General features: G+C 41.5%; 1 protein-coding gene across 1 annotated transcript in view; it reads right to left on the reverse strand.

Moving 5' to 3' along the window:
- Positions 1-2144: 2144 nt before the first annotated feature.
- Positions 2145-26786, reverse strand: part of Tex26 (testis expressed 26) — a 36634-nt gene continuing 11992 nt past the window's right edge. Inside the window, exons 4-7 of the mRNA XM_071611760.1 lie at positions 25643-25799; positions 10189-10365; positions 8087-8248; positions 2145-2263 (exon numbers count right to left, since the gene is read on the reverse strand). Of these exons, the coding sequence (XP_071467861.1) occupies positions 2145-2263; positions 8087-8248; positions 10189-10365; positions 25643-25799 (615 nt within the window). The remainder of the gene's footprint in view (positions 2264-8086; positions 8249-10188; positions 10366-25642; positions 25800-26786) is intronic.

The following is a 26786-nucleotide window of genomic DNA, read 5'->3' on the forward strand; positions in this document are numbered from 1 at the left end:
CCATAAAACACGATGCCCTGATTTATGAACGGCCGCTTCTGAGAATCAAACTGATGCTTTGAGTCAACAAAAGGAAGAAATTTCATGCAAAAAAAAAAAAAACCTTAAAAAATAGAAATCTGTAAACAAAAAGAAAATCTGAGAGCTCTGATGTGATTGTTGGTTCAGGAAAGAAACATGGAAAGAGACAGAGGGAAGAAAAGTAATAATAAAAACAAGTGAGATAAAAGAAATTTCCCAAAGCTAGAGAAAGATCTCAGATAAAGATGAACGTCAAAAAACGATGGACATATTATCCAAAGTACATGTACAAAGACATGAATTGGCGTGAACATACTTTATATACAACCAGAGATATGAAAATTGTCCTCTATATGTGTAACAAGAATTGTAATGCATTCTGCTGTCATGTATTTAAAAACTAAAATCAATTAAAAAAAAACACTGAAATGCTATGATGGAAAGAGAAAATCATAAACTTTTGGGGGAAAAAAACAGGTCACTTACAGCAGTAATAGAATAAAACTTACAAATCATATTTTCAACCAGAAGAAAATTAACACAGTGACTGGGAACTCTGAGAAAATAAGAAAAAGTCCTACTCATTCTATATCTAGCCAAAAAGCATATGTTTGACAAGTAAGGTTTAAGAGTATTGCCCATCTTGTAACCCACCAGAGGAGGTACATAGAAAATATTCTAACCAAGGAGAGTAAATCAGAATATGGAGCTCGTGACACAGAAAAACTGGGGAAGCAGAAAACCATGACAGTAACGAATAGCTAGACAACATGGGTAATGTGGCTAAAATCTGTCATAGGTTTTAAGCAGAAAAATAATCTTTAATAAAACAAAATTCCACACTCTCTCAGCGTGCAAAACTATGTATGCCTGTGCACGAGTGTGCGTGTGTTTGTGCGCATGCGCACGTGTGCGTGTGTGAGCATTTACACGCAGACGATGGAGTGGGAAGGACAAAATTAAATGGGAAAACAAAAGTTCTCTTCTCGGTAAGCAAGGGTGGGAGGAACGGGGAAGTAAAAGGCACTGGTAACATAGGGATTATGTGATTTTTATATACTGGTGGAAGAATCCAAATTTAGTAATGACTATATGTGTTAAAGACTATAAGTATAAAGAAAAATAATATATTTTAAAAATTCACACTAGAGGGGGAAAAATGAAATTAGGAAAGGAGAACAAAGAATAAAGAACAAAAAATAGTATGAAAAACATAAAACCCAGTACGTAAAACATGACAATCACTGTGTACTAACTTTGTCAAAAGAATGATTTTCATATTAATTATGATTCAAAACTCAGGCCTGAAGTATTGCTATAAATACACTGAAGCAAAGTTACAAAGAAAGACTGGAAAGTAAAGGGGGTTCAAGGAGGTACTAAGCAAATGCAAAGGTTAAAAAAAAAACAGTATGAATGGCAACATTTTAATATCAGGTAAAATGCAATTCAAACCCAAAAGCATTAACCAGGTTAAAGAAGACAGGGGAAAACTTAATCAGCAAAGAAGCTCTGTGTAAGACATAAACCCCAATAGAATAAACAATATAGCTGTCATACATATAAAATAAAAATCCCAGAAATACAAGGAGATATTGACAAAATTATTTATTGTGGAAAGTTTCTAATATTAATATTTTTCTTTCAAAATTTGACAGTTCAAGTATACAATTAAGGCAAAGATATACAATATTTGAAAGGTACAACAAGTTAAGATTTTCCCTTATATTCATGTAACACAAAAATTAATCATATATTGGATGAATGGCATTGAAAAAAACTTTGATAAACTTCCCAAAGCAGATGCATTTATTTTACTTCATTTAAAAAATAAATCAACAATCAGAATATTTTTTAAAATCTTCTAGTTATTGGGAAGTTAATAAATCTGTTCCACACAAATCGTGGTTCAAAGAGGAAATCAAAATTGAAAACAAAAAATTAAGATCCAAAGGGAAAAGACAAGACATTATATCAAAATCTATCAGATATAGCCAAAGCTATGTGCAGAGGGAAATTTGAAGCCTTAAATGACTTTATTATTAAAAAACAAAACAAATCCACAGGCTCAAAACCATCACAATGCATTTGGAGTAATATGTATCCATTTTTTCTTGATTTTTCTAGGTAGGCCCCATTGCTTCCACTGATTTTCTGGTTTTCTTCACTGAGCAATTTCCCTCTTTCATTTCTTTCTTGATACCACAGTGAGAATGGATAAAGTGATCAAGAATTTCTCTGTCTGAAAAATCACGAAGAAGAAAATCTGGATGAAAATTTCATGCAAGTATTTAAATGCTAAATAGAAAAATTCTAGGAAGGAGGCGAATATCTGATAATCGTACTAGATTTACAAATTTGATGGCAAATCAAAAGAATCAAAGGATAATTATGTCTAATACCTAAAGAAGTACAGATGCATAATTGTTAAGAAGAGTAAATTTAATATTCAAGGTATTAGAAAGATTTTAGAATGGAACAGAAGTAAGTCTCAGTGCTGTGCTGGCCAGTGTTAACAAGCCACTAACCTCTCCCCTTCTCCATTCCCCCTCATCTTGGAATACAGCCCACAGTACTTACCTTACCCTCCCGTAGGGATGGATTAAGGATGTGTGTGAGGCACCTAGGTGATGCCTGGCCCATCAAAGACCTCTAACAGCCCTACCCTTTATCCTGGCTGTCCGGTAATGAACATTGGTGATAAACAACTGAGACTTACACCTAAAGTTTCACAGAAGCTAGCCTGTTTTTCTATCCACCAAAGCCGGTGTGTTTTGTTATTCTTGAGAGATGACTGTTGAACCCTGGGAATGTCCTTCAAGCTCCCTGGCTCCCACTTCCTCATCTATGAAATGGAGGAGTCTTGTATGGTTCTGAACATCTGTGATTCCCTAATTTTAATTTCATGTCTTGTCAGCAATACAGAGTGGAGCTGTAAAATTTGGTTCACTTCTAGAAATTGTCATGTGTGCAGCCAAAGCCAAAAAGAAGAAGAGTGCAAGGGATAACGTGTTAAGCTCAATGTTTACATCATCCTGCTCAATGTCACAAAAGCCAGCGGGAGACCCTAGATCCCTAGATGTGTGTGTGTGTGTGTGTGTGTGTGTGTGTGTGCGCGCACGTGCGCACGTGCATGCACACATATGCATGTGTTTTCTCTCCAACTATATTTGCATTTATTTGTCTTTGCAGTCTCATGTTTAATTTTGAACAGCTTCTACCCTTACCCATACTTTTTTGATGCCTGTACTTTTCCATTGAGGTTCCCTTTCTATAAAAAGTAATGCACTGATCTTCCATGTACAGTTGGATCAACTGATATTTACACACTTATATGCCACACCCACATGAAAATTTCAACTATCCCACCATCCCAGAAGATCCTCCCTGTTTCTTCCCACTCAAGACTGCTGCTGTTATGATTTCTTTTAATCAAAGACAAGATTTGCCTGTTGTAGACCTTCCCATCAGTGAAATCATATAGGTGGTGTTTTGTGTCTGGCTTCTTTCATTCGGCATGTTTTTATGGCTCATGTATTTTGTTGTATACATCAGTAATTTGTTCCTTTTTATTCTCACTATGTTAATATGTCATAATTGATCTATCCATTTTCCTGCTGATGGGGATTTGAGTCGTATCCAGTTTGGGGGTACTGAGAATAAAGGGGTTATAAACATTTTCATATGAGTCTTTTTGAGGACCTGTGCTTTCTTTTCTCTAAGGTAAATATCCAGAAGAGGAATTTTTGAGTCATGAAAGAGTCATATGTTCAACACTGCCTGATCTGTTTCCAAAGTGATTATACTGTTTGATATTCCCCCAAAGTCTGGGAGTTCTGATTGCTCCATGATTGCTCCATGTCATCCACAACTGCTATCATCAATTCTTTTCAGTTTAAGCACTGTCTCTAGTTTTAAACTTTATAGTAAAGATTTTATTTTAAAATAAGCAAAAGAAAAAATTCCCTCTTTCCATTACCAAAGATATGCATACAAGATGAATCAAGTATGGCATGCATTAGTGAAAAGGATGAGATTGTGTAAAATATAATGTCAACTTAAGTTGACAACTACCCCCAAAGACTGCCAATTGTAACTCAAGGGCTACCCATGTTTATTATGTACAGATGCGGGTTCGTGTCTACATGGTTTTATCAATGCTATTCCCTTTGCTAGAAAGGGCCTTGCCTCTTCTCATTGTGCATCTAGATTCATCTCTTCTGAGTGGCTTTTCCTCATTTCCTGAACCCCTGTGCACTGTCAGGGTTAAGAGTACCCCACATGGGCTTCCCATATAACCAAAGATCCCTTGCTTACAGCCTACAGCCTACAACATTAAAACTACATGTCTGTCTCTCACACCGGGCAACAAGCTTCCCAATAAGAGGGTTTATTTTTCACTCATCATTTATCTTTGTATCAAATGAACATTATAGGTCTTCAATTAATAAAGTTTGTTGAGTGATTAAATAAATGTATTTTGGATAGCACTGGAGATTAAAGTCCCACATGTGCTCTACCACTGAGCTACATCCTCAGCCCAACAAGTGCATTCTTAATTACTGGAAGTCATCCATGACCCATGCATAAACTGAGTGATGTTGAAACCATTAGGCAGGGAAGCCTGGTTTTGGGAACTCCCAGTCAGAATCCACTGGCTTGAGAACGCCCGACCCATGTGGTACCCTGTTCTAGCTCACCATTTAAGTTCTAGCTTAGCTATGGAGATGATACTGACCCATTAGAGCCACACAGACTCCCAGAGATGGAGAGATGGGTATGACTTGCCAAAATGCCATTCAACCTGTTTACTGAAGGACCCCCACCATACCAAGAAGCAAGCACGGAACCAAGACTCCTCCCGCTGAAACTTTATCCCTGCCTTTGATGTACTCCCCACTTAACTAAAGAATTGGGGCCTTCTTCAGTTATTCAGTCCTAGCTCCCATCAGGACTGGAAGACCCATCAGATGCTCCCCTTTTTATATCTAATTTCTGGCTTTGTTTTTATTTCTTACTGATTATTTCAGACCTTTTATTTTCCCAGGCAGCTCATACCTCCTGAGTAAGAACCTACCCTGCTGGGGTTGCTGGTCACCTCGTTATAATTAATACTACAAAGAAATACCTTCTTGACAGCCCTATTCACAGGAGTTTGGTTGGAAAAAAAAGATGGGGAAGGAGTAGTAGCTTAAAAATTTCATAGAAAACCAGACTTCAGAAAATTTATCTTTAAAAGAAAAAAATTTTGGCGGTGCTGGGGATTGAACCCAGGGCCTTGTGCATGTGAGGCAAGCACCAAGTACTCTACCAACTGAGCTATATCTCCAGCCCCAGATATTTTTATCTTTTAAGTGGAAAAAAATGGGTAAATTACAGAATCTTTACCAATGGATAACAGACACCCAAAGAGAGTAATAAGGTTTTGGGTGGTCTGAATCAGACCTAGGGATTAAAACAATTTGGAAAACAGACTGGTCACTAAACAGATCTAATCCCATCTCTTCAAGTCACAAATGAACTGTGGAGGATCCCTTATCAAAAATGCTTAAGACCAGATGTGTTTCATAATTCTGATTTTTAAAAAATTTTAGAATGTATTTGTATAAATACAATGAAATATCTTGGGGATGGGACCTGAGTCTAAACATGAAATTCACTTGTGCTTCCTATACACCTTATCCACATGGCCCACAGGTAATTTTATACAATATTTTTGGTGCACCTGGGTTTTAAGTGCAATCCATCTCATGAAGCCAGGTGTGGAGTTTTCCACCTGTGCATCACCTCCGTGCTCACAAAGCTTTGGATTTCAGATGTTTGGATGAAGGATGCTCAACTTGTACCAAATGTGGCAACAGAGTTAATGGGGAATAGAAGGTTCCCCTTAGCTACTTTCTCCTCCTGTCTCCTTCCCCAGTATCTTTCATCTTCCTGGAGTCTTCCCTATCTGTCCTCACCTTTCCTTCTCTCCAGACCATTCTCCACCCTGTCTCAGGCCTTTACTGAAGGTGAAGGTTGGTCTTTCCACCCTTTGTCTCTCTCTCAAAATATTCCTGTTCTGGGCTCCTATTCCATCAGGCCTACGACCCACGAAGGGTAATCCAGTAAAATGATTCAAACTGAGCTGATAATAACTGAGCCTGCCACATCTGCCAGGTGTTTTATTCTCTGCTTACTCACTCAGTACCATCAAAAAAAGAAGAAGGAAAAAAAAAAGCACCTCTGAGATCTTCACCAGCTGAAAAGCATCCGTGTCACCCCTGACATTAGAAAATGACAAGAGGTTTGGGGCATGATGCAAAGGAAGCCTCCTACTTGCTAGTCAGTGTCTAGCCCAGCCAGCACGCATGAGTGAGCCATTCTAAAGTGAAGAGAGATGAGAAACCCACAGGAAGCAGCTCCTCCGTCTGCCCACGTCAGCACAAAAATAGCTGAATGCTGGGCCATGAGCTTTCAGGTACCTGTCCCCAGTGCTGCCCCCAGGCAACCCAGGCACCTTGAAGGATGAAGATGCAGGCTGAGCAGAGGTTCCACCCTTAGGGGACATCACCAAGGCTCAGGCTGCATACGACACAGAGAGGAAACCAAGGTGCCCAGCAGCCACTATGGCAGAAGTGGTGGCTGCAACTCTCTGGCCAGTCCCTGGGCAGAAGGAAGCATCTGCTTAGGGAAAGACAGAAACAGTCCTGCTGTAGGCTCCCACAGATGTGCCTCCTGGAAGTGGAATGAGCTCTTTGTAAAGTACAGAGGATGGTTTTACATGTCTGCCACAAAGCTGAGCAAAGAGTGAGAAAGCAGCTCGGGGCGTCAGGATCCCACCTGAAAATATCCACTTCTGCCTCAGTATGAGGCAAAACATCTGCTTTTCGGGTTTCCCTGAAACCTACCATTCAAGCACTTTTAAGAGTAGGAAAATACCTGCTTTTTCTCCCCAACCTAGACACACGCGTGTGCGCACACACACAGGCATGCACACATGCACATACCCCTCCCTTTCAATCTTGTTTGGAGCAGGAAAATCCAGAAACAAAGGGTTTCAGTGCAAACTTCAGAAGAATCATGTGTCTGTCTGGGGACAACTGGGAACCCAAGAGAAGCAGGTGGTGACAGAGCAGCTGGAGGGCTGCAGAGGAGCTGGGGGAAGTCCCGACCTTAGGCCTGGTCACGGAGCATGAAAGAGCTGATGACGCCACATGCCCTTGGGCACAAATATGGGTGCAGGAGATGACCCTTTGGGTGCCGGGGAAAATAGCAGAACCTCTATTTATATTTGTTTTTAACTTCCTCAACTCTAACTTTTCTAATGGGCCTGATACACTAGTTCATATAAAAAAAAAAATATATATATATATATATATATATATATATATATATATATATATATATATATATATATATATCTCCATCCGTCTTGGGGCATGTATTTAAACGGGGTCTGTGACCCCTCACAGAGGGAGCTATGGGAAGAGCTCTGCTTCCTCACACTCCTTCAGTCCCCAAGTTCATATTTTATACACACTCAGTCGGACAACCAGTTACCCCTGCGATGTTCCCAAATCCATCTCCACCCCACCCCCGCTCAGCCTGGGTATGGGTAAGCGTTATGAAGAGGAGGAACGACGCCATCCTGAAAATGGAATGGCTCTCTTTGGCAGGTGTGAATAATGGAGGTTCTCAGGTACTGTCAACAGCTGTCACAAAAATGTGCCACCAAATTGGAAATAGTGGGGGAAAAATAAACAAAACATGAGATAATACAGTCATCCACTAGAGAAATCAATTAGCTGGAAGAAAAAAGAGAAGCCATTCTGGAATAATTCAACTGCAGGCAAAATGGGTTGGGAATTAGTGAAAAGCTCTACCTCCTTTTTAATAAGTGGGAATGAAGTCACTGGGGCCTCTTCTTAGGGAAAAAGTTTTCAATAGGTTGAGGTTTACTCTACACTTGGGGATTTTTTTAAAGCAATTTTTTATGGCTAGAAATGGGGACAATTGCTATTTTAGTATAAAGCAATGTGCTACGATCTGTAAATGAAATGGGAAACTTTAGACTCCATCTTACCTTTGTCAGAAACAGTCTTAAGGTAATTACTGATTTGCCAGGGCGTGATGGAGTTCAAGATCATTAAGAAGTCCAGGTGGTCCTTCCCATAGTCACTTTGGTAAGTGGTCTGCTTCTTTGTACGTTCTTGGGTCCTCATGTAGCTGTGTAGCACGGAGGGGACTACAGAAACACAAGGGAAGGACAGACGCAGCGGCTGTTACCCAAGCAGAGAACTCTTGTCCCCCTTGTTAGAACCTGCCTCTGGCAACCCTGACTGCCATTGGAGGTCACTCTGCATCACTTTGCATACTTCACGACGCTGGAAACTAAGGCGCTGTGTGAGTCTGATTCCTCCAGTAACTAGGAGCTGCACAAAGCTGCTGAGACTTCCAGACTGTTGCCATTAGAAGAGGGAGGGATGGGGGGACACAATGGCCAGAATGTCGAGTCTGGTCATTGTTTTCAGAAAAGAAGTTGTTCTGACGTGAGCTCATATGCAGGTCAGTGTGTTGGGATGGCAGTGGGCACCACCAGGTTAATAAACAACCACCTTCCTAGAAACACCTTTGTCTTTCAGGACATGTCCTGTGCAAACCTGGGTTGGTGCACTAAGAGACCTCCTTCCGGGCCTGGGAATCAGTCTTGGGATGAGCAGTTTGGAAGAACATTGATATTTACAGCCAGCCCTCACTGTCCTGTCTGTTCAGACCAGGAGAGGTAAGAGGTGCGGACAACCCCAAGGCACTTACATTTGATAATGAATATTGTTATTCTAATGTGGATTCTGATACTTATGGAGCTAACATGTTTTTAAAATGAAGACGTGATACAAAAATCCAATTCCTACAACTTTCTCAAGTTTTTGGTAAACCTTGGAAACACTTTCAATACTGTTTCCAGTCTATTAAAGGGGCCATTGGCCAAATGGAAGGACCAAACTATTGAGGGGTTTTGATGCTCCTTCCTGAGATGAGTGTCTATAGGGTCTGAACATGTTTTAACTGGAAAAGAAGAAGACCAAGAAGTTTTACAATGACCTTTTTACAGAATAATAGATTTCTGCTACTAGTTAACCTCCATGAAAAGAAGCAGAATCAATGACTAGAAGTTTAGCAGGAATATTCCAGCCATGGGAACAGTGCAAGGCTTGGAACATGGAGCACTACCCTGAATGGGGGAGGGGCGAGTTAACCCTCAGCGAGGATGGGGTGCAGGCAATTCACGTGTGCCCTGAGGCTCTAGATGAGGTAACTTCTGGACTACCCTTTAGCCCTAGGATGCTAGGCTTCCATTCTGCAATTCTTCTGTCTCAGGGACTATCTGGTCCCAATTCTTTTTCAGAAGACACCAAGTTTTCTTCTTAACCAATACCTTGGAGGGGACTTGGTCATGGAACTTTTAAACACTTTCGGGATTGCCCAAGAACACTCAAGCAGATGAGTGCCAAATCTGAAGACGCTGGAGGGAAGGAGGGTGCCCTCTGAACCCAGCAAGGTTCGGACTGCCCGCCAGGATCATGGCCATTCCCTGTGACCATTATCAAATTTGGCTGCCGGGGCTGCTGCATCAAGGAATCTTGGAGCAAAGGGATAGTGAAACTGGGCTACAAAAAAACGGCAACTGCCCATTTCTAAAAATTGTTGTGCATGCTGTTTCTCAGACCTCGAGAGCCAAGAGGAACCCAAAGTCTGCTACCAGTGAAACCTGAAGAAAGGGAACCCAGCCTCATCTACGGCAATTAGAACCCAGGGGCTCCGATGGCAGTTGCAGGATGGACCAGAATAAAGGAGAGACAGGAAGTGGCCCAATCACAAAGCATCCACAAGTTACACCGGGCCTGGTGTGCAGGGTGCAGACTGCTCCACAAAGACTCCGCGTTACACCCAGGCAGCCCTCTTACTCCTCACCCCGGGTCCCTTCAATTCCTTTGCTAAGGGCCATTAGGGAGACAGATCTAAGTAGGCCTCCTCCCACCCCCTTGTTGACTGATCTACAATAAATTTCTCTCTTTGTGCAAAGACCTGTGCCATGGTATCGGCTTCCGTGTGTGCCAGGGAGCAAGCCTTGCGTGGTATCTACAGGATCTATGGAGTTATTTTTAAAACTAAAGGTGTACTTACCTAGACCTTTAGAAGCAGCTGACAGGTTTGAGTAGCATCCATATCGGAAGCTAAAATCCTGCGACTCAGGAATTTTAGCTGGAATTTGGTAATTCCATCGAAATTCAGTGTCTGGGGGCCGGGGAAGGTACTTTTTCCAGTCTACACACACCGGAGAACTGTTCTTAATCTCCTGAGCTGGGGTAGAATGGAAAAGGGAAGAAAAAAAAAAAAACACTCCTTGTAACCTATTTCTGAGTAGCATTTCTTTCCATTTTGCTTCTGGCAATAGCTTCCAATTTGCCAGACAGACCCCTCCCCCCCACACACACACGCCTCTTGTATTTAGAAGAATGGTCAGTGTGCTTTTTATGAAAACTTAAATTATTTTCTGCTTTCTCAGAAGGTAGGGTATGCTCCCTAGTGAATATATCTGTCTGCCCCTTAGAGTACCCCTTGTTCTGCTCTGTGAGCACAGAAGGCGTTGATTATCCCCCTGCCAGTGTCTGGAGCAGGGGCGAGGGGCAGAGAGGGAGAAGGGACAAAAATTTTGGATATGACTCATGTTGCCATTTGAAACACAGGATGCCCAGTTTAATTTGAATTTCAGACAAACAATGAATACTTTTTTCATATAAGTATGTAAAAATATATTATCTACTATATAAGTATGTAAAAATCATTATCTACTATATATCATTATTCATATTTAACTGGGCAGCTTAAATATTTTTTATTTTTTTAAATATTTATTTCTTTAGTTTTTAGGTGGACACAGTATCTTTATTTCACATTTATGTGGTGCTGAGAATCGAACCCAGTGCCTCACGAACGCTAGACGAGCGCGCTACCACTTGAGCCACATCCCCAGCCCGGCAGCTTATATTTTTATTTGCTTAACCTAACAACCCCAGATGGGGTGGTATGTGTCATCCTCATCACCTGGAAAAGAACCATTGAAAGCTTATCTGGTATAGGGCTAGGGGACATCATTGTTATTAGTGATAATAACATTATTTGTTTGAAATAATAATCTAACTAAAAACATTCATTAAATATACCATCATTAAATGAAGCACTGATTAAACATGAGTTTCACAAACATGACAGAGGAGCCACAAGCCAACTCATTTAGTTATGTTCACCCTTCAGTTTTGCTGGCAAAGCCTTAGTTCGGGGGCATATTATAAAACACCATCTTTAACACTGAAAGAAAATGGGTTCCAACCAAGAATTGTGTTTCCAGCGAAATTAAGCTTCAGGATGGAAGATGAAATTAAAACCTTCCACGATAAACAAAAGTTAAAAGAATTTGCAGCTAGAAAACCATCTCTTCAAAACATCCTTGGCAAAACATTACAGGAAGAGGAAATGGAAAATAACAATGAAAACCAACAGTGGGAGGTAGGACACTAAAGGGGGGAAAATAATCAAAGTGGAAAACAAACCATGTTTAGTAACATAAATAAACAAATATGGCTGGAAGAACAACCCATATCTCAATAATAACCCTAAATGTTAATGGCTTAAACTCACCAATCAAGAGACACAGGCTAGTAGAATGGATCACAAAACAAGACCCAACAATATGCTGCCTACAGGAGACGCATTTGATAGGAAAAGACATACATAGGCTGAAGGTGAAAGGTTGGGAAAAATCATATCACTCATATGGACTTCGGAAACAAGCAGGAGTATCCATACTCATATCAAATAAAATAGATTTTAAGCCAAAGTTAATCAAAAGGGATAAAGAGGGACACTACATACTGCTCAAGGGAACCATACACCAACAAGACATAACAATCATAAATATATATGCCCCAAACAATGGTGCAGCTATGTTCATCAAACAAACTCTTCTCAAGTTCAAGAGTCTAATAGACCACCATACAATAATCATGGGAAACTTCAACACACCTCTCTCACCACTGGACAGATCTTCCAAACAAAAGTTGAATAAGGAAACTATAGAACTCAATAACACAATTAATAACCTAGACTTAATTGACATATATAGAATATACCACCCAACATCAAACAGTTACACTTTTTTCTCAGCAGCACATGGATCCTTCTCAAAAATAGATCATATATTATGTCACAGGGAAACTCTTAGACAATACAAAGGAGTAGAGATAATACCATGCATCCTATCTGATCATAATGGAATGGAACTGAAAATCAACGATAAAAGAAGGAAGGAAAAAGAATATATCACTTGGAGAATGAACAATAGGTTACTGAATGATCAATGGGTTATAGAAGACGTCAAGGAGGAAATTAAAAAATTCTTAGAGAATAATGAAAACACAGACACAACATATCGGAATCTATGGGACACATTGAAAGCAGTTCTAAGAGGAAAATTCATTGCTTGGAGTTCATTCCTTAAAAAAAGAAAAAACCAACAAATAAATGATCTCATACTTCATCTCAAAATCCTAGAAAAAGAAGAGCAAAACAACAGCAAAAGAAGTAGAAGGCAAGAAATAATTAAAATCAGAGCTGAAATCAATGAAATGGAAACAAAAGAAACAATTGAAAAAATTGACAAAACTAAAAGTTGGTTCTTTGAAAAAATAAACAAAATCGACAGACCCTTAGCCATGCTAGCGAAGAGAAGAAGAGAGAGAACTCAAATCACTAACATACGGGATGAAAGAGGCAATATCACAACAGACACTTCAGAAATACAGAAGATAATCAAAAATTATTTTGAATCCTTATACTCCAATAAATTAGAAGATAGTGAAGGCATAGATAAATTTCTTAAGTCATATGATCTGCCCAGATTGAGTCAGGAGGATATAGACAACCTAAACAGACCAATATCAATTGAGGAAATAGAAGAAACCATCAAAAGACTACCAACTAAGAAAAGCCCAGGACCGGATGGGTATACAGCAGAGTTTTACAAAACCTTTAAAGAGGAACTAATACCAATACTTTTCAAGCTACTTCGGGAAATAGAAAAAGAGGGAGAACTTCCAAATTCATTCTATGAGGCCAACATCACCCTGATACCTAAACCAGACAAAGACACTTCAAAGAAAGAAAACTACAGACCAATATCTCTAATGAACCTAGATGCAAAAATCCTCAATAAAATTCTGGCCACTCGGATACAAAGGCACATCAAAAAAATTGTGCACCATGATCAAGTAGGATTCATCCCTGGGATGCAAGGCTGGTTCAATATAAGGAAATCAATAAATGTTATTCACCACATCAATAGACTTAAAAATAAGAACCATATGATCATCTCGATAGATGCGGAAAAAGCATTCGACAAAGTACAGCATCCCTTTATGTTCAAAACTCTAGAAAAACTAGGGATAACAGGAACATACCTCAATATTGTAAAAGCAATCTATGCTAAGCCTCAGGCTAGCATCATTCTGAATGGAGAAAAATTGAAGGCATTCCCTCTAAAATCTGGAACAAGACAGGGATGCCCTCTCTCACCACTTCTGTTCAACATAGTTCTCGAAAAACTGGCCAGAGCAATTAGACAGACGAAAGAAATTAAAGGCATCAAAATAGGAAAAGAAGAACTTAAATTATCACTATTTGCAGATGACATGATTCTATACCTAGCAGACCCAAAAGGCTCTACAAAGAAACTATTAGAGCTAATAAATGAATTCAGCAAAGTGGCAGGATATAAAATCAACACGCATAAATCAAAGGCATTCCTGTATATCAGCGACAAATCCTCTGAAATGGAAATGAGGACAACCACTCCATTCACAATATCTTCAAAAAAAATAAAATACTTGGGAATCAACCTAACAAAAGAGGTGAAAGACTTATACAATGAAAACTACAGAACCCTAAAGAGAGAAATAGAAGAAGATCTTAGAAGATGGAAAAATTTACCCTGTTCATGGATAGGCAGAACTAACATCATCAAAATGGCGATATTACCAAAAGTTCTCTATAGGTTTAATGCAATGCCAATCAAAATCCCAACGGCATTTCTTGTAGAAATAGAGAAAGCAATCATGAAATTCATATGGAAAAATAAAAGACCCAGAATAGCAAAAACAATGCTAAGCAGGAAGTGTGAATCAGGCGGTATAGCGATACCAGACTTCAAACTATATTACAGAGCAATAGTAACAAAAACAGCATGGTACTGGTACCAAAACAGGCGGGTGGACCAATGGTACAGAATAGAGGACACAGAAACCAATCCACAAAACTACAACTATCTTATATTTGATAAAGGGTCTAAAAGCATGCAATGGAGGAAGGATAGCATCTTCAACAAATGGTGCTGGGAAAACTGGAAATCCATATGCAACAAAATGAAACTGAATCCCTTTCTCTCGCCATGCACAAAAGTTAATTCAAAATGGATCAAGGAGCTTGATATCAAATCAGAGACGCGCCGTCTGATAGAAGAAAAAGTTGGCTACGATCTACAGTCGGTGGGGTCGGGCTCCAAATTCCTCAATAGGACACCCATAGCACAAAAGTTAATAACTAGAATCAACAAATGGGACTTACTCAAACTAAAAAGTTTTTTCTCAGCAAAAGATACAATAAGAGAGGTAAATAGAGAGCCTACATCCTGGGAACAAATCTTTACTCCTCACACTTCAGATAGAGCCCTAATATCCAGAGTATACAAAGAGCTCAAAAAATTAGACAATAAGAGAACAAACAACCCAATCAACAAATGGGCCAAGGACCTGAACAGACACTTCTCAGAGGAGGACATACAGTCAATCAACAAGTACATGAAAAAATGCTCACCATCTCTAGCAGTCAGAGAAATGCAAATCAAAACCACCCTAAGATACCATCTCACTCCAGTTAGATTGGCAGCCATTATGAAGTCAAACAACAACAAGTGCTGGCGAGGATGTGGGGAAAAGGGTACACTTGTACATTGCTGGTGGGACTGCAAATTGGTGCAGCCAATTTGGAAAGCAGTATGGAGATTTCTTGGAAAGCTGGGAATGGAGCCACCATTTGACCCAGCTATTCCCCTTCTCGGTCTATTCCCTAAAGACCTAAAAAGAGCATGCTATAGGGACACTGCTACATCGATGTTCATAGCAGCACAATTCACAATAGCTAGACTGTGGAACCAACCTAGATGCCCTTCAATGGATGAATGGATAAAAAAAATGTGGCATTTATACACAATGGAGTATTACTCTGCATTAAAAAATGACAAAATCATAGAATTTACAGGGAAATGGATGGCATTAGAGCAGATTATGCTAAGTGAAGCTAGCCAATCCCTAAAAAACAAATGTCAAATGTCTTCTTTGATATAAGGAGAGTAACTAAGAACAGAGTAGGGTCGAAGAGCATGAGAAGAAGATTAACATTAAACAGGGATGAGAGGTGGGAGGGAAAGGGAGAGAGAAGGGAAAATGCATGGAAATGGAAGGAGACCCTCAGAGTTATACAAAAGTACATACAAGAGGAAGTGAGGGGAAGGGGAAAAATAATACAAGGGGGACAAACGAATGTCAGTAAAGGGAGCAGAGAGAGAAGAGGGGAGGGGAGGGGAGGGGAGGGGAGGGGGGATAGTAGAGGATAGGAAAGACAGCAGAATACAACAGACACTAGTATGGCAATATGTAAATCAATGGATGTGTAACTGATGTGATTCTGCAATCTGTATATGGGGTAAAAATGGGAGCTCATAACCCACTTGAATCAAATTGTGAAATATGATATATCAAGAACTATGTAATGTTTTGAACAGCCAACAATAAAAAAATTAAAAAAATAAAAATAAAAAAGGGCTGGGGATGTGGCTCAGTGGTTAAGCACCACTGAGTTCGATCTCCAGTACCAAAAAAATAAAAAATAAAAAACAAAAAAATAAAAAAATAAAAAAAAATAAAACACCATCTTTATTCAGAAAGATAAAGATTTAAAAAGATGGGTTTCATGAGCAATGTCTAAACAGTGGAAATGCTCGTTGACACTAAACTCAATTCTCTTGAAAATTAATTTTCAATAGGTCTTTTCCAAATAAAATTCTAATAAACACTGTATGTCAAAGGGTTCATACAATGGCATCTACTGGTCTACACTGTGTATCAAAGGATACATTATTGCATCTTCCAGCACATGACAACATTTAAAATACTGATTTTTTAAAAATAAGCTCTCTGTCTAGACCAGCAAAGGTGAAGTTCATTGCACCAAGCTGCCTCTAACTTTGGATGACCCAGGAGAAAAAAGATGCAGGTGCTCAATAGCCTCAAAATGACCTCAGAAACTGCCCATGGAGATACTTTGGAAAACCATCTGGTATTGTTCCCAGTAACTTGCATCTCTAACTTGTTTTTTGCCATTTACTAATAGCTTTATAGGAGAAAAACAAATTTATGTTGAAATACATCATGCCTGTGTCTCTCTCCCTGTCCCCCAGGGCAACCATTCAATAGCAAATGTTTTCATTCCCCAGATGTGTTCTGTGCTGCTTGCCAAGGTGATTAATAATGAAGTCATTGTTCTACCTTCAGACAACCCCAAACCAGTGTGATTAAAGAGATATCTCCAGGACCAATAGATATGGGACGCGATAAGTCTTGCAACCACAACAGGAGGAACTGTGGAGATGTCGGAATCTCCAGGGAAGGGTTTCTAGAACAGATCCCTGCAGATCCTCATCTCAGACCTGAGCAGCTCCCGAAGTGGGAGTGCCAGGCTCTTCACTGTGAACAGACTCCCCATGTTTTTAGGAATCACTGAGTCAGAGCTCTCTCTGCACAGGGTGCCACGGAAGCCCAGAGAAGAGTGAAAGAGGAGGAAGACGAATGGCAGATAGACCCTGGGAGGGGCCCTGACAAAGGGTCAACATGGGGGCAAAACATACAGTGGGCCCCTGGTGTGTGGCTGGCAGAGTGCACGGTGCCCTGGGCAGGAGGGGGAGTTGAGGGTGACATGGAGAAGTGACTTGGGAGCTGGCTGGGGAGAGTCTTGGAGGTCTTTTTACATGGACCAGGATGGACCAGCACAGAAGTGGGATCAGTGGAGATGAGGACCTAGAAAAGGCACAACTCAGGACCTACACATACTTTAAGTTCCTTTGAAGGCAGAGATTAAGTTTTATTCTTCATTTATTCTCTGTACTTATCACATTAATAGACCTCATTAAATATTTACTAAATTTATGAGTGAATGACAAAAACCAACCGGAAACATAATTGTTATGGATTAGCACTTAATGTCTTTTGAACCACACTCTGGCAACTGCCTCTGTGATATATGTGTAAGGTAACTCCCAGTCGACTGTATAATCTTCCTCCGTAGCCTGGGCTTAGTATTTCTCAGCTAATACTTTTGTTGTCTTTATAAAAATTTCTTGTTAATGAGCTCCTTCAGGCATTACTAAGAAGGGAGGTTCTTCATACATAGGGGCCAAATGAATGACTGAAGCCCCCCATCCTGGTGCTGAAGTAGAGACAGATGAGGTAACCATGATCCAGAGCTAAGCTGGCTGAAGGCCTCTCCCAAGGGGTCATCTGTGCTCCTCAGAGGCTCAGTTCCCTTTGGTTTCTTTCCACTTGAAAACCAGTAAATTTTCCCTAAAAAAGGAAACCGGCCCATTTAGATCAGGTAGACCTCCGCAGAAAGGCTCAAGCCAAAAGTAATGTAGAGCAAGGAACATTCAAAACAATTAGGACCATTGGCAGCAATACTCTAAAGCCAAGTGGGATATGGTTCTAGTGTCTTTACCAACTGTTCTAACTCATCAAAGCCAAGTTCTCCAAGTGTGAATGTGAAAACAAGCATCTTGCTGGGTATGGTGGCATGTGCCTATAATCCTGGTAACTTGGGAGGTTGAGGCAGGAGGATTACAAATTTGAGAGCAGCCTGAGCAACTCAGTGAGACTCTGCTTCAAAAATTTTTAAAAATGAAAACAACAGGGGGTATAGCTCAACAGTGAAGCATCCTTGGGTTCAATCCCCAGGTACCACCAAACAACATACAAAAAAGCACCTTTTGGTACTTCTCATTCATTTGCCTTAATTCAATATTCAATAATGAGGATACCAAGCTAAGACACAGTCCCCGTGCTTCAGAAGCTTAAAGTCTTAGAGAAAATAATCACACAGAACATAACTGCAATACTATGTGATAAATGCAATACTATGTGATAAATCCTCCAAAAGAGGTTAGAATGGGGCTAGGAAAACAGGTGGGACAGCCACTGAGACAAAACTGGAGACCAGAGAAGGCTTCCAGGACAGAAATGACACCTGTGTGTAGACTCCAGTGGTGAGAAGACATGCTGACAGGAGGAAGGGGGACACTCTGCACAGGAAGCAACAACGCGTGCAGGCAGGAGGAGGCTGCGGAGAGTGTGGGCGGCAGTGCAGTCTCAAGAGGGTTGTGGGGACAGGCCGGGGGAGGCTGGGGGGAGGCTGGACAGGGGCAAGGGTATCCATTATTCAGATTAAGGCATTTAGCTGCTGTCTGGAGGACTATGGGGGAGTTTCTAAAGGGACAAAGAGCCTAGGTGACATTGGTTTTCACCTCCAGAAGTTCACTGTGACTGTAGTATGCACAGTGGGTTGGGGGAAGGAACTAGAAAAGGGAATTGGATCAGAGGTCATCCAAGGTAGACACCGGTAACACTAAGGCAGGACTGTGGGCAGCAAGAGAAACAGTTGGATTTGAGAAATTTAGGAGGGAGTCTTGACAGGTCCTGAATATTTGCTAGCACTTGGGGGAAATGGTGATTCGCTGAATGGACAACTTTGATGAAAACCTAAAGACATCTTGAAGAATTCTGGCGTTTCCAATGTTTTTTTCTGGATCCTTTTAGTTTATCTGCAGGTACACTGGTCTTTTGACCCCATGCCCATCTATAATCTCAAGAAGGGCATTTCCCGTATATTCTCTCTGACATTCAACAAATACGTCCTGGGCTTCTTGCATCCACCAGGCCCTGCACTAAGCCCCGAGTGGGCAACTTACTGCATCAGAGACGAAGGAGTAAAACAAGAACAACACAAGACAAGAATCAGGGACAAATGACTTCAAAGTGCAACAGGCTAGATGAAATGAGACGAAGGTCCCTTCAGATAAAGAAGTAAAAGGTGGCCTCATGGGGGAGGAGGCGCTGAAACTGGGATGGAAAAGCAAAGCCTCAGGAGGAGCTGGGAAGACGCACTGGCCAAAGGGGAAGGAAGTTGGCATCTTTCAGGACTTAAAAAAGGTGGATTCCCCAGGAATGAGGGGGATGAAACATAGGTAAGGAAGTAAGCAAGGCCTAACAGGAACCCAAAGAAGGAACTGAAACTGGGATTTTATTCAAACTGTGATAGAAAGTCAGTGAAAAGAAGGCATAGAATAACGGGATCCAGTCTAGATGTTTAAAGATCATCCATCTGCCTCGTGGTGGAGGGACTGGAGGGTCCAACAGGTAACGTAAGATCAGTTGAGGGAAAGGAGGCCATGTGTTGGGACCCTCCTAGACTTCTCCAAATATATGGAACTGAGAGGTCTGGGGGAGAGACCCGAGTGTGGGAGTCCAGGATAGCTGCTATTTAAGGAATCAGGACCTCTAGCAGATACCAAATGGACAAATGACCAGAAAGTAAGAGACAGGAAATAGGAAACCACAGGGAGAAGGTGACAACACAGAAGTTCAAAGAGAAGGGTGTCCCAAGGTGTTCCAAGAGTGAGCGAGTGGCCAGCAATACTGACTGCTGCTCACGGGCTGGGAAAGACACAAATGGGAAGATCCTAATGAAAGGCCATCGAGCACCTTGACAAGAGGAGTTTCAATAACTGGATGGAGACAAAACCCAACCTGGAGGGGGTTGAAAATTCAAAGGGTAGGCAGTATCTCACATTGAACCCAGTGGATTGTCTCCACTGTATTCCTGCATTTAGGACTCTTCCATGCCCAAACGTCACCAGAGTGACTGTATGTGAGAAATGTTGACACTTGGCCAGATGCTGAAGAGCAAACAAGATACAGTAACTGAATGAGCAAAGCAGAGGAAGTGGAAACCTAGGAACTGCAGAAGGAAATAACAGATAAATGAGCTAACCCACTCTATGGAACTCCAGCAGGCTCAGACTTGGATATGACAGCTACCGTGGAAGACAGGGTGAGAGGCTCAGTGCTGGGAGCCATTAGCCAAGTAGGTATGACAATTTCCTTGCCAGTGTACCCCATGCTGCTTAGTGGAAGGACTCGTGGAAATAGGACATTTTGCAGTGACATTGCATGTAGGTGACCTTGCTCAAGGACCAAGGTGGATCCGAGTTTAGGGCGTTCCCGGTTTAGGACTATCCGGGTTTAGGGTGGTTCCAGGTTTAAGATTATTCCTGCTGGGAATAGGGCGTATCCTGCTGCCTGAGTTCCCCTTGAGTTCTCACGGGATTCAGACAGTATTTTTTGGGAGACAGAAGCCCAGTGGGGGTGGATTTGGGCAGAGAACGTGGATTTCCCCAGAACGTGATTGTAGACGGCTGGTGTGAGTTCGGGAATAAAGAGTTGCTGTTTGAATCTACAAGCTGTGTGGTGGCTCGTGATTGTGTGCCCAGCCAGACTGCGGCATTTGTGCCCAGCCAGACTGCGGCAGCTCAGGACTGGAATCAGAGGCCTGGCTGGAAGCTTGGATGCAGAGTGGGTCCTTGCTTCACCTTCTTAACCCATGCAGTCATATGACGGCCCCTTCCTACTGTGGTTTGAAAGTCCCCTCTGGATTCATACTGAAATGTAGTTGCAACAGTGACAGTATGAAGAGGTGGGACCTTTAAGAGGTGATTAGGTCACAAGGGCAGAAGGGATTAATACGATTATGGGGGATTGGGTTAGTTAATGCAGGAGTGGACTCTTGATAAATTTGGAAGCCACCCTTCCTCTCTTGCTTTCATGTGCTCTTTCATCATGCAATGCCTTCCACCATGTTATGATGGTCATGCAGGCCCTCACCAGATGCAGCCCCTAATCTTGGACTTCCCAGCCTTCAGAACCACTAGCCCCAAATCTTCTTTGTTTATAATTTACCCAGTCTTGGGTACTCTGTTACAGCAGCAGAAAATGAGTTAAGACATGTTATGGTTTGGATGTGAGGTGTCCCCCAAAAGCTCACATGTGAGACAATGCAAGAAGGTTCAGAGGAGAAGTGTTTGGGTTATAAGAGTCTTAACGTGATCAGTGAATTAGTCCCCTGATAAGAATTAACTGAATGGTAATCAAAGTGGTAGGGTGTGGCTGGAGGAGGTGGGAATTGGGGTATGGCTTTTGGGGTGCATATTTGTATCTGGCAGTAGAGACTCTTGCTCTCTGCTCTCTGATCATCATGTGAGCTGCTTCCCTCCACCACTCACTTCTACCATGATGTTCTGCCTCACCTCATCCCTGAGGAATGGAGCCGACTCAGACCTCTGAAACCGTGAGCCCTCAAATAAACTTTTCCTCCTCCACAGTTGTTCTGATTGGGTCCTATAGTCACAGCAGTGAAAAGTGACTAAGACAAGACACTTCTTGTTTTAGTCAGCTTTTGCACTGATGTGACCAAAATGCCCAACAAGAACAACTTAGAAGAGAAAATGTTTATTTGTGGCTCACAGTTGCAGAGGTCTCGGTCCACAGATGGCCAACTCCATTGCTCTCGGCCCAAGAGGAGGCAGGGCATCATGGGGGAACAGCCCAGTGGAGAAAAGCTGCTCATTTCAGGGTGGGGTTGGAAAACAGAAAGAGACGAGAAAAGGGGACACAGGGAAGATGCACCCCTGCAGAGCACACCCCCAGTGACCCACCTCCTCCACTCATGCCCCACCTGCCTGCAGGTATCAGCCAGTCCATTCAAACTAGGAGGAACTGATGAGTTACAGCTCTCAGGAGTCAATCATTTCACTTCAAACATTCCTGCGTTCATACAGGAGCCTTCCAGTGACACCTCATATCCAAGCCATAACACTTCCTAACTAGAAATTTATCTTCTGAAAAACTGAGCCAAAGAAGCTCTGAACTTTTTAAAAAAGTTTCCAAGAAAAAAATACAAAAGGATCAGAAATTAAGATAGCATCAGTCTTCTGTATCCTAGATGCTAGAACATATTTGGAAGAATGTGTTCTGAGGGAAAATAATCATCAACCCAGAATCTATATCCAGCCAAACTATCAAACAGATGTAGCAAAGTAAAAAAGACTTTCCCAGATTGGCAAAAACATTTCTCCCTTGTACCTGTTCGTAGGAAGTTACTGGAAGATGTGCTTCAGCAAAATAAAAGGAGGATAAGAAAGAGAAAGATGTAGACTCAGGAAACGGGGGATCTATTGCAGGGAAGATACAAAAGAAAATTTCCAGAATGATGAAAAAGAAGGTCCTGGGACCCAGTTGGGTGGCAAATCTACTGAATGACTAATTGAGTCCAGGAGCTCAGGACCAGCCTGGGCAATACAGCAAGACCCCATGTAAAAAAACAAAGCAAACAAAAACAGAAACATCTATGTCTTTCACAGTTAAAATTCCTTTAAGGGTCAAATTACATATGCTATTTTCAATTCTTGTTGATCACTATTTTTAAGAATTAAAAGTTACTTTCATAAAATAAATGTAGGCATATATTTTAATGGTTAGACTAAATAATCTAGACTCAATTAGCCTAGATTAGAGGACAATGATGGCGGAGAGAGGGGTGGGGGGCGGATCAGAGGATCTCCAGGAGAACTACTAGAACGCATAGAACGTACTGTTTGGAAAAAATCTTGGCAAGTGTATGACAAAGTATTTGGGAAAAAAGTAGTGAAAGGCACATAGAAAATAAGGTATGTAGAAACAAAGTCAAATATTAAATGGTAAAAACAAATAAAAAAATAATAATCATGTAATACACACTGGCTCAGTGATGTTACATAATCATATCATATTATGTGATCATAATACGTCCTGTCATTATAATCATAATGTAAGCAGTAATGATATAATGTAACCAAAAATTTGGAATATAATTCTACTGAAAGGCTAAATGGAGGAGGAAAGAGAAATAGTTATAGTACCAGATCCAACACTACCTACAGCAGGATCAGTAATAATGCCTAAAATTGGTGACTTAAAAATAGCAGCAGTATTAAAATTATGGGGAATCACATAAGAAGAAACTGTTAAGAGGATTAAATTTGATCACTAATGGCAGGTAAGGGTGTCGGTGGAGAGTGGCAGGTCAGGAACCATTGTGATTTCTTTATATGTCTGAGTAACCACTTAAATATATGCATGTATTTGTTTAATAAAAATAACTTTTAGTCTTAAAAATAGTGATCAACAAGAATTGGAAATAGCATATATAATTTAACTCTGAAAGACGTAGATGTTCCTGTTTTTGTTTGCTTTGTTGTTTTAGATGGGGCCTTGCTATATTGCCCAGGCTGGTCCCGAGCTCCTGGACTCAAGCAATCCTGCCACCTCAGCCTCTAGAGTAGGTCGGACAATAGACATGCACCAGTGTGCTCAGCTAGGGATGTGGTTTTGACAAGGGGAGCCAGACTACCAGGGTTCATATCCTAGACTGCACCTGTCACTAGCTGGGTGATCATGGGCAGGTTGCTTCCCCCCTCTGAGTCAGATTTCTCATCTTTGATTGGGGGTGATAACTTCATAGCTTGTTATGAAGATTCAATGTGTTAAATTATGAAAAACTTAGGGGTTAGAGTAAACATTAGCAGTTTTTGTGAAGAGAATCAGAGAAATGCACAGTTGCCAAACAGAGATGTGAGTCAGGAAAAGCTCTTGTTCTTGTTTGGTATTTTAAACACTGCACTAGAGCCGAGTAAACGCTGGTGGGGGGTGGACAAGGACGACCAGAGACGGAAGGGTGACGTAGGAGGAAAAGCCAGAAAACTGGAGCAGAGTAGCTCCTGTTCAGGGAGAGGGGAGGAGCATCCTGAGTTCTCCAGGGTGGACTGAGCTGTTGAGACGGAGGGGACAGGAATGAAGGTGGAGACAGAGGACAACATAGGCATTGTGATCCTCCCTTGCCTTCCAGAGTCTCAGGGAGATGGGGGCCCTCCGTGCTCCTCAGTTTATGTTTAAAATCCACATGGCTGTCAAGCTTCCTCAGGGCCATGTGTTCTTACCAAAGAGGTGGGAGAGCACCAGGCTCCAACCACCATTTTGTCATAAGGCTTGGAGCAGCCAATCAGAGAGCACTGCATTCTCCACTAGAGGGAAGAGTTTTAAAATACCTACGATCAATTTTCATGAATTCTCATGAAGCAAATTTCTTGCCTATATAAAAGACCAAAATTGCACTGTATGGGTATATATTCATTTCTGGAAAATGGGTCTGACTCCACAAAGTTGATTTCAGGCCCCTGAGAAATGGCGACAGTTATCGCATCATCTCCATTTGCCCTACAGAAAACCAAGGCAAATGTTATTCCAGCTACAGAATCCTAAGGGCAGAGCCAAGTGAATCATGGGAGAATCTGGATTCTTGCAGGGGAAGATTTGTATAGCCAAAGTCCAATTCCAGAGAGAGGCATGTGTTTTTCTAGGAGGCAGCATGAAGAGAGTGCTAGACTCTACCTCTTACCTACAGAGAAAATGAAATGGGCCTTGCTTAACCCTCTACTGTTTTTATACCTGTCTACAAAAGGTACCACACCATCCCATCCCATCCTCAGTCAGACAGCTGGCTGCTTTGACTTCCTTATCCCTTTCATCCATCAGTCACTCAACCCTATGTTCATTCATTTGTTCTACCAATATTTCTTTTCATGCTTATGATGAATCAGACACTGGAGTGGACACTGGTGGTACACTGTCTTAAACAGGTAAACCATCCTCCACCATGATGATGTGGACTGAAGTGCCCATCTCATCATCCTGCTGGTGCCACTCCTTCATCCCCACTGCACAGCCCTGCTTCAGGCACCGCTCTCCCCCAGGGACTGTTTTGACAACCTCTTGGTGGCCTCCTTCCTCTCAGTAGGACCACCCCCTTCATGCTAGAGTCTACATCTGAACTATATCGCCACTCTAATATGAACCTTTTGATTGCTCCTGGGATAAACTCCTGTACATCGCCCTTTCAAACTGAATTCTCTCTGCCTGTGTTGATTTCTTCTCTCATTCCTCCCACTTGCCCTTGACTTCATCTCTACACATGAAGTCCTTTTAGTTCCTCAAATGTTCCTCTATGCCTTCACAAGACAAAAGTGACACTCTCCCCCCTACATCTTTACCTGGCTCATTCCTCTTCATCCTTCAGGTCCAGAAGGGAAGACATTCCTGACCTCCACTTCTACCTCCCACTTCATCTCATGATGTTTTATATTGTGCCCACAGCAACCTGCATTTCTTAAAACATGCACCTGTTTATGCTTGACTGTTTTTGCACATGACATTTCCTGTTTCATGTCTAGATTGTGAGTTCCTCAAGGGAAGGGACCACAACCATGCGGCTAACTACTGCAACTCACTGACCAGAACATGATCAGGCTCCAGAGGAAAACAAACACGTTTACCTTTGTCTAGATCCACAAAATCTCTCTTGGTGTGGGAAACAAACTGATTTGCTATTGCCTTCTTAATTTCTTCCATAGAAGCAGGAATTTTCCAAGGAACGCAGCCCCTTCTTGTCTCACTTAGTTGCTCTGGAGGTAGTGTCCATTCAATGTAGCCCTATCAATGCAAATACAATTTTCAACAAAACTGATACAGATTCACCTAATGGAATCAAGAATACGAGCACTGGTGTGGACATAGTCTCTGAAATCCTTTATATCCAGTTAGAACTCTCTGGTTGCCTGAGTGCAAGGAGCCTGTTAATGGGATCCATTAGTTTACCTAGCTGTTGTGCATTTCTTTGACTCTTCACACTGATGAAAAAAAAAATGTGATTGCAAGCACCAAAAAAAATGTGCTTCTAAAAAGAATTCTCCCACAGATAAGACCAAAAAAGGGAGAAAACCCATACTATTCTAGTTATGGCTACCTGTTCCCAAAAGAGCAGAGACAAGTGGCTGCTTTCCCCTTGGTAGTCCCAGAGAGAAACATCCCATAGAGAAACCCTGACTCACAGGCAGAGACCTGTAGGGGTCAGGGGAGAAAAGGCACTGTCTCCTCTTTACCTCCAAAGCAATTCTATGATTATAAAACTTGAAACCTGCACTCCCTGCTGCCATCTTCCTCTTTCATGACCTCACTCCCTAGCTCCCTAGGAAAATGGAAGCCGTCAGGAGAGAAGCTCTGCACACCAACTCCCATCCGCCACACCTGCCCTGGCATCTCTGATGAGAGTATCTGCAGTGCTGCCAGCAGGACCCAACCCACTTGGGTAGCTAGATCCAGTTCCCTGTAGTGTGCTCCAGCCCAGCACTCCAGCGACCCTCACTTCTAGAAACTTCAGTGACTTCCTCTCTGCTGGGTAGCTGTCTTTATTTCTTCTACCTTGTAAAGAAACCCTTCTCTTTGCCCAAGTTCCTGGGAATAGTTATATATACATACTGTTCCAAATTATCTTTTTTTTTTTTTTAAAGATTGGCAAGGACACAGTTTTATTTTTATTTTTTTTTAAAGAGAAAGAGAGAGAGAGAGAATTTTTAATATTTATTTTTTAGTTTTCGGCGGACACAACATCTTTGTTTGTATGTGGTGCTGAGGATTGAA

The sequence above is a fragment of the Marmota flaviventris genome, chromosome 4 (assembly GCF_047511675.1).
Source record: "Marmota flaviventris isolate mMarFla1 chromosome 4, mMarFla1.hap1, whole genome shotgun sequence".
Taxonomy (NCBI): domain Eukaryota; kingdom Metazoa; phylum Chordata; class Mammalia; order Rodentia; family Sciuridae; genus Marmota; species Marmota flaviventris.